A 9772-nucleotide genomic window follows, 5' to 3' on the forward strand; every position below is an offset into this window, starting at 1 on the left:
TAGTAATGTGCAACTGCAGAGGTTTAAAAAATAGAGCATACTTTTTAGAAGTTCAACGGGAAGCAATTCAATTGCAGCACAAATTGTAGAAAGATACCGCCACACTACAAGCAGGGGCGAGCGGGTAAAACCGAGAAACAAGAAATCAGGGCTGCCATGCTAAACAAACCAAACAAACGCAAGAAAGTATCCCCGGGGGGAATATTTCAGCATACATAGGTACACTATATAGTACTCCCTCCGTCCGAAAATACTTGTCAGAGAAATGGATAAAAATAAATGTATCTAGAACCAAAATACATCTAGATACATCCATTCCTCCGACAAGTATTTCCGGACAGAGGGAGTATAAGTGAGGCAAGTGCTGATTCCGAGGAACTTAAAAAATACACAATAGCATCTCCTCTGTTTTTGTTGAATAATACAAGGTACATGTATCAAGATATCCCAGCCTAACGGGTTGAGGGAAAAATGGTGATTTCGAGACCACCTCAACTCTGGGGGGAATATGTCAGCGGTTCATATATATTTACACAGTAGAAACACGAGCGATGGTACAACTTTCCAAAGAATAATACACACTACCTACATTCTTTCTTTCCTTTAAGAAAAATAAGAACAATGCCTATCTACTCACCCCTAGAAGAAATAGCTGGCCAACAGCAAACGAAGAGGGTTTTACACTTCGCTAGAGGACTAGTTGGATGGCTGTGACAATGCGAGATCACAAATCACAGTGATTATGCTAATGGCTTCTCCTCGCAATAGTCTTACAAAGTGTTGGGAGCCATCCTGTAGCTTGAATATACATGATATGGTATCAGTACCAAAAAGCCTCTCCCTCATCAACCCATTGCAGGAAATTGTGAGATAACCCCTGAGCGTGTATCTCTGCCAGGTCACCTTCCTGAAAATTTTCAAATGAAATGACTAATTGTTGGACGAAATGATATCACCGTGTGCATATTTTTCTTCACCCTAAATGTGATCACAATGATATTCGGCCAATGCAATAATCATGCTTTGAAGCAAAAAAAAAATCCAATTTGTAATCAACAAGTACAGGTTTGCAGTTCCAGAAGGAAACACTTCTACTGTTTACCAAGTGAAAGGGGAGAACGGGTGTTATCCCGGGTTGTTGTCATGTTCTCTTTTGAGTGGACAAATGCTTATGCATGACGAGGGAGCATGAACTTCGAAACAAGATAAACGAAAGAGAACATGGCGCTTGTTTCTCAGCTTGGGTCCAGGAAATTAGGGCAGAAGAAAGTTTTGTGAACCATGATTGCAATGCACAAATAGTAAGTAGGATTGTTAGATTGATCAATTGCACTAACCGTTATCCCAGGGGTTACACCACGTGCACCATTATCATTCACGTTAGGAGTACTTACAGCTCTTGGTCTGCTCAAACTGTCAAACATAATGTTCAACATAAATATAGTGAGAAGGACAGAAAAATCTTCTTGATATCAATTTTGAAAGTGCAGTATTAATGAGCAGTTCCATGGTCACGTCACTGTAATTAGGGATAGTAGAACAAATGGGCAAATAAAGCAAGAATGGATTAAAAATATTCATCCTAGATCTCGTTCGGTATAAGTATAAAAGATGGCATGGCCTACATAGCCCGTATGTCCCATAACTCTACTGCCTATACGAAACTCTTGCTAATGGAATAAGAGAGTGTTCAAGGTTGTGACTATCTCTCCTTAACATATCTCAGTTCAGTGTCTAGTTTCAGTGAGCATTGGATGGACACTTCAACAGACTGATCAGAGAACACATGGCAACTATTACAATATTTTAGGTTGCCTCTTATTTATAGAAATCTGGTACAAACAAAGGATCTAAAGATTGTGTTCAAAGCAACCATTTTTGCAAGCTAGCTATTAATTCTTCAATGATAAATGTAGAATAATACCAACAGAAATAATGGAAATGTTAGACGAATGATTCTTTGTTGCCACATTTTGTGTGCATGACTGCATGTGTACAAATGCAACAAATAAAAAGCTTGATACATTCAAAGACACGGATACAGGATCAAAAAGGGAAAGCAGGGCAGTATGAACAACCTTCCATTGTCTGAAGCTGAAAGCCAGTCAAGATCAAGGAAATTTGAATCCCCAGAAAAGTTGCCATAGTCAAGCTCGCAACTGGTATACTTAATATGTGGCACTGTTGGAGTATAGCTGCAGTAGTTTTCAATAGAAAAGAGAGAATCATACCATAAGTATTAAATGTTAATTTCTGCGAGACACTACATTCGTATACCAAGGCATGCATTGGTATATGCTCTTGACAGAAAATGGAAAGGTGAAGTTCTAGAACCAGAACTCAGACAAACCTTAATTTTGACACCGCATCATGCACCGAACCAGACCGGCAGTTAGGAGGTTGTAGCTCATTTTTGAAATCACTAAATCCTGGTGTCGAAATTCCATTTGGGCCATTGCTGGACAGAGAAGTGTTGCTTTTACGAAGAATGCTGCCATCTGATCTTGACCTTTTTATCAGTTGACTGTGACAAATATACAACTCGGACTATTGATAAGATGGATTTTATTGATTTGCAAAATGCATGTGCAGATAAAATAAAATATGGACAATTCTTTAATGAGGTGGCCCTAAGATCAGTTTGGAAACACTATGGAAAGGTATTTTGTACGGATGTTTTTTTACCAGGTTGTACTGTTTTCAACAATAGACAACTCACTCTGTTTCAGGACATCAAATCTAGCGAACCTAATACACAAGGATTCGAGTGTAATACCAAGAACAAAAGGTAACAAAACAGTGAGACGCTGCCCTTACAAAAAGGTAAATGAGACGACTAAAAACACATCTTTCTGTCCTAACTTCAAGAGCACAGGTGAAACTAGCTGTATGCACTGGATGGGGTCTTTTGTTTTCTCCTTGGTCGTTAACTGTGGAATGACACAAGACAATCGCCTTATATTATCACAATAATGAGATGCCCTACACATTACAAGTTTTACCGGCAAAATGTTTTTTTTAACTCCAGAATTAAAAAATGATAACCATCAAACTCTGCTGGTCAGAACTTCTGAAGTGAACAATCTAGGGTTGAGTTAGCACCCACTTGTCTAAATTTCTTTCTCGTCCGATATTCTCATGCAAGCACTACTGGCCAGTTCTTGTTAATAGCATTAGTAGCACTGTACTAATTATGCTGTTGCTGTTAGCCAACAAATAAATGCACTTCACGTATAAGGCCAACATCCATGTGTAACCCAAATTGGGGGTACATTGTTCTAGTAGTTCAATCAAAAGGAAAAGCGTGTGGTATTGTCACATGCATTCAAGAAAACCATCATAACCACCATATAAGTTTACCTTGTTTTGTCATCAAGGACATTCTCCCCAGCAACAGACTCTGACTCCCAAGGTGCAAATTTTTCCTGCTGCGGTCGGTGGTAACCCAAGAATCTACAATTTTAAGAACGCAAAACAAGTATAACAAACTCAGTACATACTATTTCTTATTAAAAGCACATAAAGGGATGTGTAGTGAACACTGAGCTTAACCAAACATACAAATTTATGGCTGCCTGTTTGTAAGCATCCATATAGGCATTACTGTAGTATCGCTGTAGTGTCCTGAAGAACTCTTGAGACTGAATAGCAAACTTAAGGTGCCCTCTCTTTGCAGAGAATATCTGTACATCAAAGATAAAGCCACATGTAGGTTCATCAGATGAGTGCTTAATGAACAGCTGAACATGAAGAAAACATGTCATATTGGACCTTCTGAGGCTCATCAATCAGCATAACCCAGTGAAACGACTGCCTTTTTTTTGTCCTCGAGCTATGAATCATACCCAACTTAAGCAACAAGTTCTCGTATACGGATTGGATACTAGTCCTCAAAACCAAAATCATTTTTTTAACTCCACTTAGATCCATGGTTCAAATCATTTTCTTGAAACAAATGCATGGCTATATAGTTATCCTGATATAATTGGCTCACTTTGAAAACTAAACCTAAAATAAAGAGCAAAACTAGAGTAACCCTAAAAAAAATTATGCAGTACAATCAAACCTATTTCAATTCCGAGTCTTCCTAAAATAAAGAGCAAAACTAGAGTAACCCTAAAAAAAATTATGCAGTACAATCAAACCTATTTCAATTCTGAGTCTTCCTATTGACGTGAGTGAAGGAACTGAAGCTTATCTCACACGCTGAAGCAACATACCACATGTGAAATTACTGAAACAACAAGATTCCATTGTAGGAGTACCTTGTTGTGTGCAGCCGAACCACCATACTGCAAAGCAAGTGTGTCACCCATCCGCTCATAAAAGTGCATCAAATGGTGGGCCAAGGGGGAGTCTAAATCAAGCTCTGGAGATTCTACAGAACCAAGTGCATGCAACTGGCGTCCAAGAGAAGCTAAACCATAGGCATACTGAGCAACATTTGTGCGGTCTAAACAATCTATACAGTTCGTGCGCAATACACCACTTTGTAATTTGGGGGGCTTTACTGTTGTAGATCCATTGTTAGTGGCTACATCTTCTGCAATTCCACTAGTGGAGGTATCAGAACTACCACATGTATCTTCTTGGGATATGTCACCATTATTATCAATACAGTCTGTGTTGCCACCGTCATTTTTGTCATCACATCCACGAAAACCACAACCATTCCTGTAAGGTGTGAAACGAAAAATCAGAGATAACACAAACAAAAATGTTTGTCTTTGGATTAAGGCAGTATCCTATTCATGAGGTAAAAGATAACAGCCGCTCAAATTAAATGGCAAAGACACCATTACGGAATAAGAAATACTTACAATGGAGCATGTAAATTAAGGGAGCTCCCGGGTGTTTGAGCTGAGGAAGCTTGACAATAAAAGAATTCTGTCAAGTTCAGAGCTTCGAATGCCACTTTCATAAGTACTTGGAGGGCATTTGCATTTTTGCTGAAATAAAACTCGCTTCAGTAATGCACGTCAAAAGCATCTAATAAACCACAACTGGAAGGTGTACAGCACAAAGAATTGATACCTTCGAGTGCTTTTATTAAGATCCCAATGTAAAAATCTCAAATGATTTTCGACTGGTAGACCATTATTTATAATCTTTATTGCTTTGTCAAATTCTTGACGAAGTGTGGATTCCCGCGGTTTCCTTTCGCGTGTCTTGACATAGCAGCAAAAAAGAAGGTGAGAGCATGAGCTTTTAAAGTAACCTTCAACCACATAAGTGAAGGTCTCCAAAACTAACTTTGATCATGCCACTGTTCTGTTAGATGTATCTATTGTAACCTATTTTTGAAACCTCATAAGATTATAATTTTAACAAGGGGATTTTACACATTTGCCATTAGTTCAACAACTAACTTGTGTTCTGCTGTAGCTTTTTTATGAACTTTTTATGAACTATGCACATGCCACTGTTCTGTAAGATGTATCTATGTATATGCCACTCTGCTCTTTCTAGGTTCAGTTAATGTCCGTTAACACTCTTTGACTCCATACTCTCTCCCTCGACGCCCTTCTCTTTTCTTACACCCACAGGTGCTTGAGGACTCGTCGCCACCCCCCACTGATCCTCGCCGGCCCGGTCGGGGAGGCCACTAGTGGTGCCTTGGTCGGCCTCACCGCCGGTGCTAAGAAGCAAGGAGGGGAAGTTGAAAAGTATCATAAAACAGCCACGGACGTTTACACCTATGTTTTTAAGGCGGTAAAGCGTCATAAGGCGGAGGAGGGCCGCTCTGACGCCTAAGCGCCAAGGCGAGGCGGTAAGGCGAGGCAAGGCGACGCCTTAAACATTGCAGGAAAAGAGTTATCGATAGGTCTGCACATATTAATACTAGAAAAAGAGCAATGGCTGAGAGATGGGCCACTACTTATGCACCTCCCAGTGGCCCAAAAGCCCATCTAGTGGCCATATACACCCCCGTGACCTAATTCCACTATCTCCTTCCCTTCTTTCCCACCACAGCCGCCACGGCGCCACACCCTTCTGGTCCTCCCTCCTCTTCGCAGTCCTCCCTCCTCCAGTCCCCCCTCCTCATCATGGCCCCACCCTTCTCCCTCACAGCAGCAAGCCCCAGGAGCAGCCACAACTAGGGCAGCCAGGAGCCTCCAATCCTCCCTCCTCTTCATGGTGCCGGGAGACAGCGGGGCCGTCATCTCCAAACCCCAAGAGCAGCCACAACTAGGGCAGCCACAGCCGTACACTTCATGTCTGTCTAAGGCGGGGTGGACGCCTTGCCATCCTGGGGCGCCTCGACGCTTAGGCGACGCCTTAAAAACATAGGTTTACACCACAAACTTGGGTATAATATGCTTGCCTAGAAGCAGCCACATGGGTGGAATACTTGCAATGAGTCAGAGTTGGAATAAGAGCACATACTTACTGGTGGGCCTATGGGTATTCCAATCGTTCGACATTGCAGTAAACATTTAGTGAACAGTAGCAGAGCGGTGTGGAATATGTAGTAAATACACCTAACGGAACAATGGGATATGTAAATAAAAGATAGCATAATGATGTATTTTTCTGAGTCATTTCTACCCGGACTATTTCACATGGTTGGTCTAAGCACCCACGAAGATATTTAATATTTTTAGTCAAAACTAAAGCAAGTCGACTGCACACATTCAAGGATGAAGGCATGAAGCATCCATCAGAAGTCTCACCGCATAATAACAGTGTGGGACTTACCTTAATCAAGTTTAAGATGATGATGGGATCTCCATATCTCCTCCTAAGATTTTCAAAATGAAGCCTGGTTGCTTCATAATTATTGTCCTTCTCATGCACTGAAAGAACAAGCAAATTAAAACAACTGAATGATATTCCATGCAGCACAGAAGGATTTCAATGCTTACATATGATATCAGGCTTAATAATAAGCTTTGATGTCTCTTGGGACCAGAATAGAGGAATAGAACCCCTGTTCTGCACAACAGAGCTTATTTGCCTAGGTCCAAGTGTGTCATCAAAAACAAGTTGCTCAGTCTCGACATCATTTGCTACTCTGCCCTCCTCATTCACACCTCTCCTTAAATACCTGTTCAATACAAGTGGTGAGATCAAGCAATGCAATGGTCCATATTTCCTTTAGAATCTCACCTATTCAAATCAGATAACAAACTAACAGGAAAAATATATAAGAATAAAGGGTTTCACAAGTGACAAACCTGGTTCCAGCATAATGCCTCGATCGTCTAGCAATGAGAGTCAACATAATGTCCTTCCCAGATGTTTTGATTTTATCCTTGAATTAATTAAGTCAAATCAAATAATTATACTATTAAGAAAATGGTTTCCTAAGAAGCACTTACAAGTAAAGGAAGTTATTTAATCGTACAGCAAGTGTTCTTTGCTATGTCTACTTTAGATAAGTTTTTCTCATAGAACAGAATGAATTCACAATCGATGCATATCTTACGATAGATAAAACATTTGGAAGGGTGTAAAGTTTTGCCACATCTTATAACTGTATCTCAATATTTGTAGCCTCTCCTCTTCACTATCGCATGATTTTACATTTTTAAGTGTGGAAAGTAAATTTGAAGACATGGTACTATTACTAGTCTAGCATCAGAAAATAAAAATAAAATGCCTCACTAAGTAGTAAAACAAATGAAGAAAATAAACAGGGAGAAAATTTAATGTGCCAATATCTGTCAGACCATGCAAACAGTACTTGCGATAAAGGTCCATTTTATGGTTGCAATCTACCGTACACACAAATTCTCTCGTTTAATATGACATCACTAAAAGAGATCAATCACATGGGGTATATACCTGTTTAAAGAAACCATAGACTAACGCAACAGTCCAGCAGGTACTTTCCAGAATGTTACGAACCCCTCGTGTTAGAAATTCATTCCATACAAACATTGTGTCATATAGGTCCCATCCTTCCTGTGGATCATTAAAATTCTTCTGGAGACTTCTCATGATATGGTACGAGTGGCTGAAAAAGAAGTCTTTCCTAAGATCTATTGTCTGCAAGAGCTTCTTGTACCTGCACGCATAGTAAACATCGTTTTATAAGGACACATAAAGTGTTGCATGTGGGTATAAGAAATAAATAAATAATTAAATATCAAGAAACAAAAATCAAATGCTTCACAAATAGCAAATATTGCCAGCAATCAAATTTTGTGAACTGGTGTGAAGTCTGGGACATCAATGATATATGGGATACAACATACCTGTTCTCATCATTGGAATTTAGAAGTGTTGGCTTCATTTTGGAACTAGATAACTCGATCATCGCAGTCTTGGTAACTTGGTAAACTGCATGGCCAAATATAGCACCAATTTTTCTCTGCTCGGTGATAATTAACATGTAATAAGGCCCAAGGAACTTAATGAAACCTGTACAGGAAATTTATCATTGATGCATAGTCATAACAAAAGAACTGCCATCTATTAGCATGGTATCATTATCAGAGAAAGATGGGATAATTTACCAATGATTCCACAACAATTTGTAACAAAATTGAGTCCACCAGTTGACCTATGGTCTTCATCTAGAGTTTTTCGTAGATCAAGATATTCGCTGTGTGAGTACATGGTAGAATCCTCATCTATGTTGAGCTCTGATGGCTCCATTCTATCAATCTTGAGTAATCTCCATAATGTTTTGTCAGTGTTAGTTCCGAGAATATAAAATTTCTGCAAAAAAAAAATCACAATTTAAGTATGCTGAACAACATCAAAAGCAAAGCTACTTGCATCATGTTATATGATGTCAATAAAACTACAACTACCTCTGTTCCAAGATAGATGATGTTTGGAACACGTCCATTCAAACTTGTCATTTATCACATTAATGGATTAAAATATACAACGGTTAGGTGCAAATCATACCATAAGGTTTGTCATGAAAAATAATTGCATAAATTTATCTGCCAATTTTTCAAAAAATAATGGTCAAACATGCACGCCGCACAGTGGGCAGAGTAAAAAAAATATCTTCTACTTTGGAAGAACAAATGTCCAAAGTGTGGGCATTCACACCGGAAACGAGCAAATATCCTGCAAAACCTCAAAATAAATAGTGTTTATTTAGCATCGACTGACTCCCAATTGGCCAACAGTGATATTTTTGCACCATAGGAGATCAGAGAACCGGACGGCCCACCCCAACCGTAACTCTCTCTCTCCCCCCAACTCTCCATCTTTTTCCTCCATTCCGCTGGCTCTACTGCCACGAAGACTGGAGGCGATCAAGCATTTCCTCGAAACCCCCAAGCCTCTAGTGATACATACCCCCAGACCCTAACTCCCCAACTAGCATCACCTCTGCATCCACCTTGCTATGGCTGCGAAACCGCACCCGCAACCCTGCCAGCTCTGACTCTAACCCGTCTCCTCTCCACTCAGCACCACCACATCTACATCGTCGCAGGCTTTTGCACAGGCTAGCCAGAATCGAAGAAAATGGGACAAGAAGAGAAGATTTTTTTTTGGCTATTCAATTGTTGCCAAATTGAAAATAAGTCGACAGTAAGATAGCAGTTTAGTAGATAAACAGTAAGAGATCACACAAAAGCAGCAGTGAGTAAATATTGAAAATAAGATTTAGAAACTAAAAGAAAAGGCATAAGGCTCTCGTTCTGGAATCAAAACTCCAACACTAACCTACAAAGCTATTTAGAAACAAAGAAAGCCTCCTCCATTTTGTAACCAGAGATGAACAAAACGCAACAGGAGAAACACAATCCCGTATCTCCTCTCCCGGCACGGAATGGAACAGCACCATCACACAGACAGCTAG

General features: G+C 39.9%; 1 protein-coding gene across 1 annotated transcript in view; it reads right to left on the reverse strand.

The window, feature by feature from the left end:
* Positions 1-379: 379 nt before the first annotated feature.
* Positions 380-9772, reverse strand: part of LOC123169862 (phosphoinositide phosphatase SAC3) — a 10564-nt gene continuing 1171 nt past the window's right edge. Inside the window, exons 2-16 of the mRNA XM_044587727.1 lie at positions 8463-8667; positions 8202-8367; positions 7789-8011; positions 7179-7255; positions 6867-7048; positions 6700-6797; positions 5035-5168; positions 4821-4949; positions 4266-4674; positions 3562-3683; positions 3361-3453; positions 2351-2524; positions 2079-2195; positions 1338-1413; positions 380-907 (exon numbers count right to left, since the gene is read on the reverse strand). Coding sequence (XP_044443662.1) covers positions 821-907; positions 1338-1413; positions 2079-2195; positions 2351-2524; positions 3361-3453; positions 3562-3683; positions 4266-4674; positions 4821-4949; positions 5035-5168; positions 6700-6797; positions 6867-7048; positions 7179-7255; positions 7789-8011; positions 8202-8367; positions 8463-8667 — 2292 coding nt within the window. The 3' untranslated portion in view covers positions 380-820. The remainder of the gene's footprint in view (positions 908-1337; positions 1414-2078; positions 2196-2350; positions 2525-3360; positions 3454-3561; positions 3684-4265; positions 4675-4820; positions 4950-5034; positions 5169-6699; positions 6798-6866; positions 7049-7178; positions 7256-7788; positions 8012-8201; positions 8368-8462; positions 8668-9772) is intronic.

The sequence above is a fragment of the Triticum aestivum genome, chromosome 7D (genome assembly GCF_018294505.1).
Source record: "Triticum aestivum cultivar Chinese Spring chromosome 7D, IWGSC CS RefSeq v2.1, whole genome shotgun sequence".
In the NCBI taxonomy this organism is placed as follows: Eukaryota; Viridiplantae; Streptophyta; class Magnoliopsida; order Poales; family Poaceae; genus Triticum; species Triticum aestivum.